The 19,205-nt window shown below is 37.5% G+C and overlaps 1 protein-coding gene across 2 annotated transcripts in view; it reads right to left on the bottom strand.

Annotated features, from left to right (window-relative positions):
* Positions 1-19,205, bottom strand: part of CTNNB1 (catenin beta 1) — a 42,364-nt gene that overhangs the window by 11,465 nt on the left and 11,694 nt on the right. The window contains exons 2-7 of one of the 2 annotated variants that reach the window (XM_012460130.2): positions 4,573-4,633; positions 3,903-4,130; positions 3,445-3,698; positions 3,080-3,318; positions 2,790-2,991; positions 1,338-1,482 (exon numbers count right to left, since the gene is read on the bottom strand). In XM_012460130.2, coding sequence (XP_012315553.1) covers positions 1,338-1,482; positions 2,790-2,991; positions 3,080-3,318; positions 3,445-3,698; positions 3,903-4,130; positions 4,573-4,585 — 1,081 coding nt within the window. In that variant the 5' untranslated portion in view covers positions 4,586-4,633. Of the gene's footprint in view, positions 1-1,337; positions 1,483-2,789; positions 2,992-3,079; positions 3,319-3,444; positions 3,699-3,902; positions 4,131-4,334; positions 4,360-4,572; positions 4,634-19,205 lie in introns of those variants that run through there. The other variant, XM_012460132.3, reaches the window with a different exon arrangement.

Below are 19,205 nucleotides of genomic sequence, written 5' to 3' on the forward strand. Positions count from 1 at the left end.
GTAGAAAGAGCTGAGAACACCAAAAGAAATCAACAGAGTAAACAGACAACCTACAGAATGAAAGAAAGTATTTGCCGACTATGCATCTGACAAAAAGGTCTAATATCGAGAGTTTACAATAAACTTAAATTAACAAGCAAAAAAGAAGCAACTCCATTAAAAAGTGGACAAAGGACACAAACAGACATTTTTCAAAAGAAGACATACAAGTGGCCAACAAGCATACGAAGAAAAGGTCAACATCACTGATCATCAGAAAAATGCAAATCAAAACCACAGTGAGATAATGTCTCACACCAATCAGAATGGCTACTAATAAAAAGTCAAAAAGTAACAGATGCTGGCAAGGATGCTGAGAAAAAGAGAATGCATATACACTGCTGGTGGGAAAGCAAATTAGTTCGGCCACTGTGGAAAGCAATTTGGTGATTTCTCAAAAAGCTTTAGACAGAATTACCATTCAACCCAGCAATCCTATTAGGTATACACCCAAAGAGAAAGAAATCTTTCTACCATAAAGACACATGCACGCATATGTTCATCGCAGCATTATTCACAATAGCAAAGACATGGAAATCAACCTAAATGCCCATCAATGGTAGACTATATAAAGAAAATGTACATATATACTGTGGAATACTATGCAGCCATAAAAAAAGAATAAGATGTCTTCTGCAGTAACATGGATGGAGCCAGAGGCCATTATCCTAAGCAAACCAACACAAAAACAGAAAACCAAATACCACATGTTCCCACTTATTAAGTGGGAGGTAAACACTGAGTACACATGGACACAAAAAGGGAACAACAGACACTGGGGCCTACTTAAGGGTGGGAGGTAAAGAACTGAAAAACTACCTATTGGGTACAATACTTATTGTCTCGGTGACAAAATAATCTGCACACCAAACCTGTGACATGCAATTTACCTACATAATGAAACTAAAAGTTAAAAAAAAAACAAACACTGCTCATGAGCATCTACTAATAAAGCAATCATTTTACTACATAAAATTGTACTATATTAGAATTGGTCATTTCTCCTATAAATTCATAGGTCTGTTAGCAAATCTTAGGTTTACTCAAAACAAATTACAAACAAACTTAATCAAGCAAAGTATGTGCCATTAATTTTTGATGGATAATAAGAACTCTACCTAGTCTTAAATACTTAGCTACAATCCAGATGACATGTACTTTGAATGTAATCTTGGCTGCAAACTGAGTAAGACATCTATTTTCAGTCATTAAAGTTCTATCACCTTTTTCTAAGAAAAGTAATCTAAATAGAACTGCAGACGCTGTACACAAGACCCAGAATAGATGCATATACTTACCAGCTTCTACAATAGCCGGCTTATTACTAGAGCAGACAGATAGCACCTTCAGCACTCTGCTTGTGGTCCACAGTAGTTTTTCATAAGTGTAGGTCCTCATTATATTTACTAAAGCTTGGGGTCCACCACTGGCCAGTATAATCAGCTAGAAAGATGTACATATACTGTTGGTCATGGAATCTTGATCAAATGTCTGAGAAAAGCCGTATTATCAACCTATTTTCTTATACAAGAATTTCGGCCAGCTTGCCATTGGACCTAAATGTATTCCTGGACCCCATCACTCAGGTCCCCATACTGGGGCCCTATCCAACTTGTCCCTTTAAAGCATTCCACTCAAATTCAGACATCCCAGTCCTCCCAAGAATGTTATCAGTTTTGGTCCAATTTCCTTCTTCCCACATTGCTCATAGAAAAACAAAAAAAATTTAGAGACCATGTTGGTATGCAACAGTCATGCCCTCAAAACTGATTCACTGAAATTTGAACCAGAACTGGTACTTAAAACTCCTAATCAATTGGCCCTTTCATTTTCCTAATTATATCCACCTTAAAAAGAGATACCATAAAAGGATCATTCACTCTTGCCTTTTCATTCCCTGTACATCCTCCCTCTTGACACTGTCCCAATTTTCTAAAAACAAATTTCATCATTTCATGATTCTGAACTTTCCTACTGTGCTTTTAAACATGTTCCACAAAGCCCTATGAGATCTGCTGAGTCTATCTCAATAGCCTCACCTCAAGCCTTTCTTCCTCCTTACTCTTAGTATTTCTTAAATTCCCATCTCCTTCCTTCGTTTCAAAGATGCCGTTTTCTTACCTAACCTTCACCTAGTGAATCCCTTCTCATTCTTGAACACTGAACTCAACTATCACTTCCTCCAAGAGGCCTCCTTGAACCCTGAAAAAGAGGGTCTGTTTCACTTGTTACGTGCTCTCATAGCCCCACTTCTTCCCACTACATAAATTAAATATTAATTAGGTTATTATTCCCAACATCTACATCCCACCTAAGAACAACAGTGTGAAGAGAAGCTTGCCTGTCATATCCCTACTACTTAGCACAGTGCTTTACATATGAAAACTCAAAAATTTAAAATAGAAATAAGCTGGGCTGCACAGCAGGAGGTGAGTGAACATTATCTGGCTCGAGTTCCACCTCCCGTGAGATCAGCTGCAGCATAAGAGTCTCGTAGGAGTGGCTACCCTAGTGTGAACTGCACACGTGAGGGATCTAGGCTGCACGTTTCTTATGAGAATCTAATGCCCGATGATCTGAGGTGGAACAGTGTCATCCAGAAACCATCCCCACAACCCCATTCATGGAAAAAATGTTTTCCACGAAACTGGTGTCTGATGCCAAAAAGGTTAGTAACACTGCATGGAATGATACAACACTGTCAAGTCTCTGATGCTCCATGAAAACCACATAAAGAACAATTCTCTTACCTTGCTTTCTTGGTTGCCATAAGCTAAAATTTGAAGGCAGTCTGTCGTAATAGCCAAGAATTTAACATTTGTTTTGTTGAGCAAGGCAACCATTTTCTGCAGCCCACCAGCTAAACGCACTGCCATTTTGGCTCCTTCTTGGTGTAATAAAAGGTTGTGGAGAGTTGTAATGGCATAAAACAACACAGAATCCACTGGTGAACTGGGAAGAAGAAACAAGCCTCATGAGAAATATTGTAACTATACTCTTGTACTTTTTAGCTTCAAGCATTCTGACAATGTTTTCTTACCCAAGCATTTTCACCAGGGCAGGAATGCCTCCAGATTTAAAGATGGCCAGCAAGCCCTCCCGATGATGGGAAAGGTTATGCAAGGTCCCAGCAGTACAACGAGCTGTTTCTACATCATTTGTATTCTGCATGGTACGTACAATAGCAGACACCATCTGAGGAGAACGCATGATAGCGTGTCTGGAAGCTTCCTTTTTAGAAAGCTGATGGACCATAACTGCAGCCTTATTAACCACCACCTATAATAAAGGAATTAAGAAACATCATTAGTTTTCAAGTACTGGTATTGGGTAGACTTTCTGAAACTACTCCCCTTGAGCATTTCCTTCAAAGCAGACTAAAAAGGTAGCCATGTCACTGCTTACCTGGTCCTCATCATTTAGCAGTTTTGTCAGTTCAGGGATTGCACGTGTGGCAAGTTCTGCATCATCTTGATAGTTAATCAAGTTTACAACTGCATGTTTCAGCATCTGTGATGGTTCAGCCAAACGCTGGACGTTGGTGGGATGAGCAGCATCAAACTGTGTAGATGGGATCTGCATGCCCTCATCTAATGTTTCAGGGAACATAGCAGCTCGTACCCTCTGAGCTCGAGTCATTGCATACTGTCCATCAATATCTGGAAAAGGTTAATTCGACACTCACTATCCACAGTTCAGCGTTTACCTAAGTATCTGCTATCCTAAATGGTAAAAGCAACATTGCAATTACTCCCTTTTCCTCACCACAACATTGTATTTAAACTATGATATATTAACTTAACTATTTAGTTCTCAAAACTGCATTCTGACTTTCAGTAAGGCAATGAAAAATAATACTCTACCAGCTACTTGTTCTTGAGTGAAGGACTGAGAAAACCCCTGTTCCCACTCATATAGGACTTGGGAGGTATCCACATCCTCTTCCTCAGGATTGCCTTTACCACTCAGAGAAGGAGCTGTGGTAGTGGCGCCAGAATGGATTCCAGAGTCCAGGTAGGACTGTTGCTGCCAGTGACTAACAGCTGCTTTTCTGTCTGGTTCCATGGCCATGTCCAACTCCATCAAATCAGCTATAAATATGAAACAGTATTGCCATTAGTACATTGGAAATGTTACTTTAATTTTTAAAAAAAGAATCTGTGATATGACCCATTGAAATATTTTCAGAAATAAAGTCAAATCTGAAAGACAGCCAAGAAAAGCAGAATGACAGCCAGGGTTAGCTCAGTGATGAAATACCTAAGCCCTTTGGGGACCACCTAACAGTTACTCACTGAATCAGTGGAAGAATGGTACTGCATCCAGGTCCAGAAGCAGTCATCCAGACTAGATTCCTGCTGGTGGCTTGTTTGCTATTTCACCAAGCCATTAGGAGGAGTGAGCAGAAAATGGAGCAAAAGGTAGCCTGACAAGTAAGCAGGGAGAGAGGAAAGCAGGGGGATCTCAGCCAGACTGGCTTAATGGCAACGAAGCAGAGCCCCAATTCAGTAACTAAAGATTTATGACACAAACCTTGAGTAGCCATTGTCCACGCTGGATTTTCAAAAGAGTTGTATGGTATACTTCAGATACCCTAAAAAAAGTTAATCAAAAGTCATTAGGATTTAAATTTAGTTTGATTGATACTCCTAATTCACTGGGATACCTGTTAAATGTCATTACTATGCCCAAAAAACACCCCACGTCCTCATTTACCAGGTTATTTAGTGAAATGCAGACCTCAAGGTCTCCTCCAGACACCTCAACCACAGCTCCATCACTGCTGAACTTCAGTGAAAACTCCTCCTTACCAAACATGTCTTTTTATTAATAGTAGAAATTTAAGTTACAGATATTCAGGATGGTGATGAGAAAGCACACAGTTATAATAATAAAATCTAGGGAGGGGGAAAAAACTATTCAAAAATCAGCTGCTCTCTGAATTCCTAAAGGTCTCTCCTTTTGTAACTTTTCACAGCAAAATTCACAGATGCCCCTTTGGATGACAGAGGTCCAATGGGATTTTTAACATTTTCATTAACAACTTAGTTGTTTTCTTTTTTTTTTTTTGAGACGGAGTTTCGCTCTAGTTACCCAGGCTGGAGTGCAATGGTGCAATCTCGACTCACCGCAACCTCCGCCTCCTGGGTTCAGGCAATTCTCCTGCCTCAGCCTCCTGAGTAGCTGGGATTACAGGCACGTGCCACCATGCCCAGCTAATTTTTTGTATTTTTAATAGAGACGGGTTTCACCATGTTGACCAGGATGGTCTCGATCTCTTGATCTCATGATCCACCCGCCTCGGCCTCCCAAAGTGCTGGGATTACAGGCTTGAAGTTGTTTTCTTTTCTGATATAGTGCCATCAAAAATTATTTCTCATAAAGCAAATTTTGGTGACTAGTAAATTTTAAGATTTTTAGTACAAAGAAAAATTAATTTTCAAATGAAAGTTTGCAATACAAAAGCACCTTTATTAATGAAATTTTTCTAAGTTCAAATTTACAGCAATGATTTATTATAAATACAATTACCACCAACAGGGATAAGTATTATTTTGATCAATATTTTAAAAATTAGTATCATATATATAAATTTTAACGTCTAATTTATGTATTTTTACTTTATTATGCAACATTCAGAAAAAAACACTGCATCACACAGGGAACTATTTGCGAATGAGAACAGTTTAAGGACTTATGGGCCTCTAGGTATTTCTAATAAGAAAATGTCCTTTATTACAGAATCTGTCCCAAACAAATTCATCTCGAACTACACACTAACATATTGGGTATGTAAAGATATGGAATAAAATAGCTAAGTGTGAACTATGTTTTTCTTTTTTTTTTTGAAGACAGTTTTGGTGAGTTCCCCAGGCTGGAGTGCAGTGGTAATCTTGGCTCACTGCAACCTCTGCCTCCCAGGTTCAAGCGATTCTCCTGTTTCAGCCTCACCAGTAGCTGGGACTGCAGGTACCCGCCACCATGTCCGGCTAATTTTTGAATTTTTAGTAGAGATGTGATTTCGCCACATTGGTGAGGCTGGTCTCAAACACCTAACCTCAGGTGATCCTCCCACCTCAGCCTACCAAAGTGCTAGGATTATAGGCATGAGCGACTACGTACAGACTTTGTTTTCAATGAATGCACAAAGACGTGTCAATGTTTAATGAAGAAGGAAGCTCCTTGCTGTGTCCTAAAAAATTTCTCTATGTAAAAGAGCATGTGTTTATTATTCTAAAACTGCTCTTCCATTACTCGATTTTTACAATCACCAGGATCATCTGACATCTACAGCTGACAAGAGTTGTAGACAGTTTTTCAGTGTCCATGGTAGAAACAACTGACTATATACGATATGAAATGAAGGACAGGAAATAGTAAAGGTGATTCGGTCCTTAAGAATCTTATATTTTAGGATAATTTGCTAAGCAGGATTATGTGTTTCATGTTTTGCTTTAATAGGACTGGAGTGAAGCACAGGAATCTCCATTTTTAATGAACATTCTAGGATGCAGGCAAGTTATCTGCAGACCACACTTTGAACATACTATGCTGGAAGGCACCCTAGTTCTCTGCACACTGAGGCTGTGTTTTAGCTTCCATTTTCCTTTTTTTCAGACAGGGTCTTGCCCTGTCACCTAGGCTGGAGTGCAGTGGCATGATCATAGAACGCTACAGCCTTGAACTCCTAAGCTAATGCAATCCTCCCATCCACCTCAGCCTCCGGAGTAGCTGAGACTACATGCCTGTGCCACCAGGCCTAGCTTTTTTTTTTTTTTTGGTGGAGATGGGGTCTCACTATGGTGCCCAGGCTGGTCTCAGAACTCCTGGTCTCAAGTAATCCTCCTGTCTTCACCTCCTAAAGTCCTAGGATTACAGATGTGAGCTACCATGCCTGGCCTTAGCTTCTATCTTTTGCCTGTCTTTAAGAGTGACTATTTAACTACTTCACCACCCTTCTAAAAACTTGGTTCCCCACTCCAACCTACAATATATTTCTGCAAAAGGAGACTCAAAACATGTTCTAACTGAGCCTGTCCTTTGGCCAATGCCAACAGACTCAGAAACCAACTGTTCATGTCTATGGGCTATATAGCTATTTAAGAAGTGCTTTGATACATTGGCTTCAAGAACTTTACAGAACTGTTTTTCCTTGTTGTTGCTGCAAAGACAAAACACTTACCCACAATACTGGGTAAACTCTGTTTGTACAGGCTGACCTTGTAACCTGACCATGATTTATAATGATTTCATTTTTATAATGGAAAAAATCAAGTTCATGTTCCAAATTTACAACAGCCATTTGTACACTGGGACTTCCCAACATTACATATGTATTTTTTAGCTTTTAAAATTTATGCAACATAAATAAAAATTCATCTTGCCCTTCAACAAAGGGTAGAAATGGGGATCTAATTGGGCAACAGCAAAGAACCTCTCACCCTTGAACCTGCTCTGGAGGCAGATCCAAATATACCAAAAATCTGAGCATTAACCACTAAAGAAATCAAACAGATTGCCCAGCAAGAACTAGGGCAGAACACTGCTCCAGAAACGAAAAGGAAAGCCTTCCTCCTCCTTTTTCTGGCCTGAGCCTTCAGACTAAGGCTGGCTTCTCCTCCACCACACCCTGCCAACCATTAAGGTCCCAATTCTAGTGCTTCCAATTAGCCAAAACTTACCAATCACTTCAGGAAAATGTTTTTTAAAAAGCAACAGAAAAAGTAACTCCATAGAAACTGAGATGAAACTTTTAGGAGTATGGTAGAGAGTGAAACAGAACAATTTAGTATCTCCATAAAGACTGAAGAGAATAAATAAATAAAAAAACTGTATAGAAACTGAAGTTGAGAAAACTTCCTAGAGTACAAAAAAATGCCAAAGACAAAAAACACAAGAGAAATCATGATCGATTCAGGAGATCAAATGTCCAACTAGTAGGCATTTCAGAAAGACTCATCAAGAAAGAAAAATGATAAAAATCCACTAAGTACCAAACAAGAGGGAGGAGTGCTTAAAAATTATGAAGTACAATCATACACCACATAAGGACATTTCAGTCAAGATGGACGGCATACCCTACAGTGGCCCTGTAAGACTGTAATTCTGTATTTTTACTAGATCTTTTCTATGTTTAGGCAAACAAGCCAGGCAAAGTGGCTTGTAATTCCAGCATGTTGGGAGGCGGGTGGATTGCTGCAGCACAAGAGTTCCAAGACCAGATTGGGCAACACAGTGAAATTCCATCTCTACAAAAAAAATTTAAAAATTAGTCAGGTGTGGTAGTTTGCGCCTGTAGTCCTAACCACTTGGGAGGCTTAGGCAAGGAGGATCACTAATCCTAGGAGTTCAAGGTTACAGTGAGCTGTGATCACACCACTGCATCCAGCCTGGGCAACAAGCAAGACCCTGTCTCTTAAAAAAAAAAAAAAGGATACACAAATACCACTGTTTCAACTGCCTACAGTAACATGCTGTACAGGTTTACAGCCTAGGAACAACAGACTATATCACATAGGCTAGGTGTGCAGTACACTATGGCATCTAGGTTTGTGTAAGTACTACACTAAATGTTTCAAGACAGATGATCATTAAGCTACAGGCTACATTAGAATGCTGTGTGTTCTGAGCAGCTTTACCATCACCAAGTGATGTTCTGACACAAAGGGGACTGGCCAACCTCTCATGTATTTTCCATTCAGTCTGATGCATCCATGCATCTTATTTTGGCAATATGAACATGATACTCTTTCCAACTACATAATTTATAAAGGATACTTCAAAATTCATCTTGCTATTTCTGATTTTAACCCTATAAATGTCTCCTGTCAAAGTCAATGGCAAAAATCTTGACACAACTGATATATAACAGATTTCACACTAAAGTTATATTTCCTCTTCCCATCAGGACAGAATTATCTTAATGACCTTCGTTTTCAAGACATTTGAGTATTATTACCTAGGAGTAAATCTGCTACATAAAAATAAAGCACACATATTTAAAAACCACAGTTTAATACTAGCAATTCATAATTCACTTTAACAATAATCAAGATCCAAAGAATTATTCCCTGTTTTAAAGTTAGAAAGTGCTACTCTATTGCATAAGCATGACAAACTTTTGATAAATCTCCAGGGATTTTTTTTTTTTTTTTTTTTTTGAGACGGAGTTTCACTCTTGTTACCCAGGCTGGAGTGCAATGGCGCAATCTCGGCTCACCGCAACCTCCGCCTCCTGGGTTCAGGCAATTCTCCTGCCTCAGCCTCCTGAGTAGCTGGGATTATAGGCATGCGCCACCATGCCCAGCTAATTTTTTGTATTTTTAGTAGAGACGGGGTTTCACTATGTTGACCAGGATGGTCTCGATCTCTTGACCTTGTGATCCACCCGCCTTGGCCTCCCAAAGTGCTGGGATTACAGGTGTGAGCCACCGCGCCCAGCCTCCAGGGATTTTTTAAAAGTTCTTAGTAAAATTTAATTTGTAAATCTAAAAACACATGCATATGCATTTTCGTTAACTGTCACCAGTAATACTTTGCCATCTAGTAAATGTATGCAGTTTCCTCAAATCTTCTGTGTTAGCACATTTCATCCAACACTAACATTTTAAGTTGCAACTCACTCCAGTTTCCTTTCTGCTTTCTTCCTTCATAGCTTTCTTCAGGGAGGGGTGGGGTGGGGTGTGTGTGTGTGTGTGTGTTTTCTCTCAAGGTGTCTTGCCATCCTGGGCTATGTGTGTGTGTGTGTTCTCGAGGTGTCTTGTCATCCTAGAATGGCCAATAAGCATCAAACATCAAATGACCCTTGCTCCTCTGAACCCTAAAATGTATGCCTTTGGTATTGTCTTTAAATAGGTACACAAATGGCTATTAGAAATATAAAATCTTCTCAGGTAGGAAACAGAAGCTGAATGAAAAAAATAAATATATGAAATCTCTTTATGGCTGGGAAAAATTAGGATGTTTACAGAATAATCTTCATTCCTTCATAATTGTTTTCCTACCTCAGCCATAAAGTAATAGATGCTTAGTATAAATTAGAATTTTTATTTATCATCTCCATCATATGAATCCACCACACAGTAAATGATGACATTTTGATATATTTGGCATATTAAACTTACTGCTATGTATTTTTAAAAATAAAAATATAAAAATCAATTCCTTATGAAGACTATTATAAAATATTATCTGGATTGTATCGTATGTCTATACTATAAGCGTATCTCCTCCATTCTTAGCTTGTTCTTCCATTTTGTCTATTCCAACAATGCTGCAATAAACATCTTTGCATATAAATAATTCTCTTAATTCCTCCACCACCAGAAGTTCTAGAAATAGTACTACTGAGTTAAAGGGTAAGAATTTTAAGTCCCTTCATGCACAGCTCCAAAATACTGACAGAGCATAAACTGACATAATTTTCACAAAACGTATTGAACAAGTGGCCATCTTACCAAGGACTGGTCAGCATCAGCTGTTATCTCACACAACTTTTAATAGATATGTCCACACACCTAACATACATACCATCACCCACCCATCCTACAAGGTTTTCTAAATTCTGATAAGTTTAAATGTTTATTTATTTACTACATGTAATGTAGCCTTTTGTCTTGCCAGATTTCTAATGTCATCCTTTTATATTTTTGTAAAGTACATGTATACATTATACATAAAAAGCCCCTTGAACATTCATTGATATAGCACACTTAGGCCAACTGTATGTCTTAGAATATAATTTCACTATTTAAAATAATTAGATTATGGGAATACCCTTTGCATGCTGATTTACTGTTAGTCTCACCAATGAGTAACTCCATACGGCATCTTTGGTCAGTAACATAATCCTAAAATAAATACTACTGGTCCTTCAGGGAAAAAAAAAGACGATGTCTTAAAGCAATCTTTCACTCCATCTCCAAGAACAAATTATCACAAAAAGCAGACGATTTTCCTCCAACTTATATTAACATAAGCAGCCAAAAAGACTGATATGTTAAAACACAGCTATCTCCTTTAAGATATATCCTGAGAAGGCTTTATCTCACAGGCACATTTTCTATAATTTCCAAAATACAATTTTATACCAATTAAGTTAAAAAACAAAACAATGCTTCATATAGTTTATGAAGTAAAAGTATACAAAGAATATACACTTGCTTCTTAATAGTAGGGTATCAATAGAGTAGGCCTGGGGTCAGCAAAGGAAATAGGATAGAAAAAAGTATTAGAGATGTCTGCAATTCGGCCAGGGGCGGTGGCTCACAACTGTAATCCCAGCACTTTGGGAGGCCGAGACGGGTGGATCACGAGGTCAAGAGATTGAGACCATCCTGGTCAACATGGTGAAACCCCGTCTCTACTAAAAATACAAAAACTTAGCTGGGCATGGTGGCGTGTGCCTGTAATCCCAGCTACCCAGGAGGCTGAGATAGGAGAATTGCCTGACCCCAGGAGGCGTAGGTTGCGGTGAGCCAAGATCGCGCCATTGCACTCCAGCCTGGGTAACAAGGGCAAAACTCCGTCTCAAAAAAAAAAAAAAAGAAAAAGAAAATAGCATTTCAGATAAAATAATTTAAAGCCCAAATGTAATTTGAAAATAAAAATGTTTGTACATAATTTTTAAAAAAACAATTAAAATGGAGCTAACTAAAAGAGACATTAGTATTTTATGTACACTTTTGGTAAATCAGCTTAAACATTACTAACTCAAGTCTCAAATACCAGGATAAAATATTACCATCTCCTTGAAAAGGTAGCAGTCACAAATGCTAACAAGGCTACAAGTCTATTTTACAAGGATAAAGACTGCAGCTGTGTGAGACAGTGTTTCCACTACATCTCCCAACTGAAAATCCTGTTTCTCCCAACTTCACAAAATGATTGGCTAAATACTTTTAAACTTTAAGATACCAGTTAACATTCCTGAGACACTTTTATACCCTTTTGTGTGGATTTTATAGTCTGACAAGGCTGAACAGAAAACAACTCTTAGTTTAACTAAATTTTTAATATAAGTAGCCATCACAAGTACATACAAAAACTATTTTCCTGTACAAAAACAGGACAAAGAGATTTCATTCGTAGCAGTAAAATGAGATATATACACAAGAGTAAATGGGAAGATGTGTCTTGTTCTTGTCTTGATTTCAGAAGAACTATAAGAAGGAACCAGTTCAATCACATTACTAAAATAACATCATAAATCAACAACCACAGCAGTTCAAGTATTGTATTATTGGGAAGAAATGGATAAGAGACTGCAGTAGGCAGAAAAACACCCAGATGTAACATGACAATTTCATAAATGAAGAAGGTAATATTTCAATTAGTGTATCACTTGATTAAAAGCATTAGGAGATATGGGCTTGTAATTCCAACTGTCATTTTTTCATACTTATTTTACATTAAAATTAAACCTATATTCACTATTTACATGTAAAAAAAACGAGATAAAATATGTATATATATAAGAATAAAACCATGCCCAATTGATTAAATGATTAAGCATGAGTTGAAATTAAAACCAAAAAGGGAAACATAAGATAATTTGTGTGTGCAGTTTTTTAAAATCTGAGCAACAAATCACCACATATAATGTAATCCAAAAAATGACATACTAGAACATCCATAGCACACAAAAAACTGGGAACAAGTCAGTAAGAAAAAAAGAATTACACTGCAGGGAAAGAGCAAGAAATAGTGTTTCAAAGGAAAAACAAAAAGTGAGCAATGAATATATACAAAATTAAACCCATTTACTTTTTGCTTATCAGAATGGCAGACTGAAAAGACTGATAATATCTACCACTAATTAAAAATATGGTTAAACTAGCAGAAACTTTTGATAGTAATCTGGCCCTATACATTAAATATAAGTGTAACTACCCTTTGACTTAAAAATTCAGTTTTTATAACAGAAATGTATTCTGTGAGAATACTGCCAAAAGCATGCCAAGAGTTCTGTACACCTAAGCATTCATAGAGAAAAAGATGGAAATTATTCAAATATCCATCAACATGGGACTGAATAAAAAATAATTTATCCATTAAATGGAATATATTCACCCACTGAACAAATTTTAAACACCCTTTATATTACTGGTTATTACAATGAGTAAGAGAGTCAAGGTCATACAAATAGCGAAGCTTATAGTCTACTGTCAGGGAATTAAGCAATAAAAACAAAGAAAATTTAGAGTGAGAACTGCTAATAAACAAATTTATGAGGTGGCAGGTGTGCTACTCTAGCAGGTGGTCAGGGAAGGCCTGTGAGGAAGAGACAGTTCATTAGAGGAGGAGCAGCTGGCCACAAAAAGATGGGGCAGAGAACGAGTGAAAATGAAGGAATGAGCTTAATGTGATAAAGGTATTAAAAGGTCACCAGTGAACTAGCAGGCAGGGAACCATGAAGAGAGAGAAAAGAATCAGATCAGTTAGGATGTAAAATAAAATCCAAAGTATACTGGGAAGCCAGTGAAGTAATGTGATGTATGATTTAGGCTTTCTAAAGTTCACTCTAGCAGCTATAAGGGAGAAAAAAGACAACAGGGGGCAGTAGCAAAGCAGAAAGATCATTTAGGAGGTTACTGTAGTTGTCCAGGTGAGAGGGGGTGGTGGACTACCACGCAGTCATTAAAGAGAATGAAAAAGGTCTACATTAAAAAATATATATATATACACATATATATATGTATATAGCAAGTATGCAAGGCATCTGTATCTCTGTTTACATATATTTTTCTATATATTTGCAGAACCAAATACATAAATGTATTATTAGAAATAATATTTGTCCAAAAAGTTAGGGTTATAGATATTAGGGTTATATAATTTAACCCTATATAGGTTAGCCAAATACTGAAATATAACGTTAAGGAAATGTTTCTAAGCATAAAAGCTAGGTGGCCTATGAAATGGACTTTGTACAAAAGAAATGTGGCAACTACTCAGTCAACCATTTTGCCTCAAGGCAGAAACAAATTGCTAAAAATATTTTCTAAAGCAAGGAAACAGTACTGCAAATTTTTCAATCTTTAAGCAAATGTCACTTTATATGTATCAATAAATTTCATATTTTAGTAATTTAATAAATATTTGTTCATTCCTATATCTTACTCTGTTAAAGTGACAGTATTCTAAGAATCAACTGCATTATAAAGTCACCAGGTTTCTGAGTCACTTACAGCATCTTAGTATCTTTTACAGCATAATTTTAGGATACTGCCTTGTGGATCAGCTAAACACTGAATTCTGCCTTTGACATACTTAACGAGGTAGCATAATTAAATTCCTAGCAACTTTGGTTCTGAGCCTATCTCATCGAATCTTCCTAGCAACCTCATAAAGAAGGTATCATTCCTCAAAATCACAAGAAAACTGACTAGCAATATTCATGTAAGACTACCTAACAAGCCATTCAATTAAAATTCAAATCCAGGTCTGTTTGTTGCTCAGTCATGTACCCTTTCAATCTAATCATATTTGCCACCCCTATACCAAAGTTAGAGACAACTGGTAACAGTCAATGTTGCAAATAAATCAAAGAAAGGGGTTAGCCAATTTTATATAAAGGATTCACATGTAATAGTAAAGAACTATATTTTTTTAAAAAAATGAACTATATCCTTTCAACAGTGACTACAGCCCCCAAAATTCTTTGAATCACTATATACACCACACTTTGACTATGTGCCTAGCTAGACAGTACTAGATATGCCAAAGAAATTGAAGATTTTATTTCAACAAAGTTTCTAGATGTTAATCTCCACATTCAGACTACAGGCAGAATTAATGGGGAGGTACTCAATGACTTCTAAATTATATCCCTTAATGATAACCTTTCTCTACTCCACTTGTTATTAAGAGTTTCCCTTCCCCACTATACCAGCATGCTGACTTTCAAAAAAAGAAAATTTAAAGCGCCGAATGAGTGAACTCTGTGACAGCACCTTTAGAAACAGCTTCTCACTGTTTCTCAAGTGCTTCGCATATATTAAGCTCTTAAATATTTGATGAACTAAATGTGTTAATAAAAAGAAAATGCTCAAAGTGGACAGAAGAACACACAAAATGTAATATGGAGGCTTAGAGAGCTAACAACAATTATTTATAACCTAAGAGATTTCTTAAATGCCTTCAGAACCATGAGAGATTCATTTATCAACAATGGGTATCATCTAGAACAGGGTTCAGAGAAGTTTTTCTGAAAAGCATCAGAAAGTAAATATTTTAGGTTTTGTGGGCCATAAACTCTTTGTCACAACTACTCAACTCTGCTACTGCAGTAAAAGCAGCCAGACAATATGCACACTACTGAGCATGGATGGCTGTGTCCCAATAAAACTTCATTCACAGGAACTGAAATTTGAATTTCATAACATTTTTACATCACAAAATATTATCCTTTTGATTTTTTTTTTTTAGCTATCTAAAAATGATTCTTAGTTCATAGGCCATAAAAAAAGACAGTGGGCAGTAGTTTGCCAACCCCTCATTTATTTGTTACATACTTTCACTGAGAACAAATGAACGTGTATTTTCACATTTTAATAATGCACATTAAGCCTAAATGTGAGGACCTGTAATAAAAAGGTTTTTAAGTGGGTTACTAAGAGAAATCACAAAGTTTTCTTTTCCTCATTAGTATCTTCAAAAACATGAAACTGGACCAAATCACACATGAAAGCTATACCAACACAATTTATTTGGGAAAACCATTTCAGGCCATTAAAAGCAGTACATGCTAAACCATAATTCAGCCACAACATATGCATGACTTTTAAAAATCTTTTTTTTTTTTAAACTATGAAGACCTAAAGGCTTGCTTGAAGGTCCCCTTAAACTGGCAACCAGGTCCTTCCAATGGTTCTTATCCAAGGGTGTTAATCAGACTAACCTGGAACATCTAGAAATACCAAGAGATTCTCTATCAGAGGGGCTGGGGAAGGGTCCGAGCATTGTATTTTTAATTTATGTGTCATAGGTTGCTGATGCTGCTCCCCATAGCTAAGGACTACAGCTAAAATCAAACCATATGATCCAAACTTCATGCGTGCCATTAGGAAATAACCCAAGTTACAGCAGCATCTATTCGTTAAGACAACACAGATTCTTAAACTTTTGAAACCTTCTCCCCCCACCATACATGTCAAGTTTATCTTATTCTTGCAAACAGAAAGACATTTTGCTGCCTTTGACAGCCTTACTCTAGTAATAGGCCTCATAATTATGAGGCTCTCTTACAGTTAGGAAAAGATGATGACAGAAAGAGTAAGCTAGGAAGCTTGTATTATCAAAATGTGACTGCTTTTCGTTATTTCAATACAGAACTTTTAGGACTATTCCCTCATCTTTGTTCTATTGTGAGTCCAAAGACACACCAATAAATGAGTCATAACCTCGAACTATGCATGAGTGCTCCACTAGTATATGTTGTCTTCTCAATTTACCAGATTATGATGTTAATCAAATTTTCCCACAACTCCTTTATTTACGCAATAGTTTCAGCAATACCAATAGTATAATACAATGTATAGTTTTTCATTCAACAAATATTTATGTATCAGCTACAAGCCAGGATCTGTAATAGATTCTGGGTGTGCAGTAGTGCAGAATGCAGAAATGTTCCCTGCGTTCTGGAGAGGGAGACAGACAACCAAATGAACAATTACAAAACAGTATATAACTGAGCATCAAGTGGGAGAAGGGAGTGGAACACAGCAGAAGTGGAAGGAAGTCCCACTTAGAGTGGTCAAAGGCTTCTTGAAGGTAACACGTAAGCCGAGACCTAAAGAAGGATGCAAAAGGGCCAGCATGTAAGGAACAGAGAAGGAACATTCCAGAAATAGAAAATAAGGTGCAAAAACCCAAAGTCATGAAAGAACATGATCGTTATTTCAAGAACTAACCCTTGAGATCAGAGTAGTCTGATTATAGAGGAAAAGGGTGAGTGCAGTGAAATGTTAAAAATAGCCAGAACACGTAGAGCTCTCTAGCCTTTGGTAAGAAAAGTGTTTTCTATTCTATGTGACACTAAAGTCATGAAAGGTTATAAGGAGGTAACATAATATCATTCACGTTTTTAAAAGCTCATGCTATAATTATAAAAAAAAAGAAGAAGAAAACAAGAACCAAGGGAAACCAGTAAGGCAGCCATAGCAATAGTCCGGCTGATAGACGGTGGCACTAGGGACAAGAAGTAGCTAAAGAAACATTTAGGAGGTAGAAACAAGAGGCTCTGTTGATGGGATGAACTGGATATAGTAGCTGAGAAAATTAAATTAGGTAAGAGGAATAAAGATGAGTCCTACCTATCTGGCTTGCACAATTAGATTGTGATAATAAATCTAGCGCCATGTAAGAAAAAAACAGCAGTTTCTAAAAGTGCACTCTCCAATACAATAGCCACTAATCACACAGCCACATTTCAAGTTTTAATAGGCGCATGTAGCTGGTTGCTACCAACTAAACAGCACAGATACAGAACATTTCCACTGTCTCAGAAAGTGTGGACTACTGGGCAGTGCTGTGCTAAAAGTAAGAAATGTGCCAAATGCAGGGGTCCATCAAGACTAAAATTATAAAGTCTGCATTTGATTGGCCAACATGTAGGTCCGGCGGTGAACTCAGCAAGAGCATGTTCATTGGAATTATATTAATAATAACATATTGGAATAATACATCACAAACTGGGATGAGAGTGAAAAGTGGAACCATATACAGAGGGTATCTTTCAGTCTGTGAAAAGGAGAAGAAAAAAAAGGCTGGGTGATTCTAGAATATTCATTCAACAAAACTTTATCGAGCATTTTTAATGCTGGACAGATACTGTCCAGCTACCAGGGATACAAAAACAGAGCAAGGGCCCTCAAAGGGGGGAAAATAAGCAAGTAGACAAACTTTCAGATTGTGATTAGATACATCAAATAAATGAAAATAATATGACTAAGTCCAACTGAGCGAACAAGGAAGATTTCAATGGACAAAATATCTGACATCAGCCATGAATGCTGGATCAGTCTGAGGAAAAACAGAAAGGCTGAAGAGGGAGAGGAGAAAAGTAACAGGTGATGAAGGATGTGGTCTGAATATACAGGAGCTTGAGCTTTTACTGAATGAAATGCTAAGCCCCTGGAAGTTTCTGAACAAAAAAGTTACATGCTTTATTGTTATAAAAAGGGTTATTGTGGTTACCATGTTGAAAACACATTTAAGGGGGAAAAAGTTGTAAGCAGGGAGACCAGTTAGAAGGCCTTTCCAATAATACAGGCAAAAGCCATTCATAATAGCAAAGATAAAATCAACCCAAATGCCCATCCACGGCAGACTTGATAAAGAAAATGTGGTACATATACGCCATGGAATATGATGCAGCCTATAAAAAAGAACAAAATCAGGTCCTATGTAGCAATGTGGATGCAGCTGGAGACTATTCATTGTAAGCAAATCAGCACAGGAATAGAAAATCAAATGCTGCATGTTCTCACTTGTAAGTGTGAGCTAAACACTGGGTACACAGGGACATAAAGATACAACAGACACAGACAAGAGCAGGGAGGGAAGGAGGAGGAAGGGTAGACAAGTTATCTGTTGGGTACTATGCTCACTACCTGGGTGACTGGTTCAACTGTACCTCAAACTTTAGTATCATACAATATACCCTTGTAACAAACCTGCGCATGCACACCCTGAATCTAAAATACAAGCTGAAAAATAATAATACAAACAAAAGATGGCATGGCATGGCTTCAGTGAGAAATGATTAAGATTTTTGGATATGCAGACGTGTACCACATAAGGACACTTCAGTTGATGATGAACTGCACATACAACAGTGGTCCCAAAAGATTATAATGGAGCTGAAATATTCCTATCACTTAGTGATGATGTATCCATCATAACATGGCAGCACAATGCTCTACTCATGGTGTTTGTGGTGATGCTGGTGTAAACAAACCTACGGTACACTTCAGCTGTATAAAAGTACAGCGGGCCAGACATAGTGGCTCACGCCTGTAATCCTAGCACTTCACAAGGCCAAGGTGGGAGGATTACTTGAGGCCAGGAATTCAAGACCAGCCCTGGCAACAGAATGAGACCCTGTCTCTACTTGATAATGACAATGATTGCATTACAGGTATTATTTTAGAATGCACTCCTTC

Source organism: Aotus nancymaae, unplaced genomic scaffold (genome assembly GCF_030222135.1).
Source record: "Aotus nancymaae isolate 86718 unplaced genomic scaffold, 86718_ANA_hifiasm-v0.15.2.pri h1tg000038l, whole genome shotgun sequence".
Taxonomy (NCBI): Eukaryota; Metazoa; Chordata; class Mammalia; order Primates; family Aotidae; genus Aotus; species Aotus nancymaae.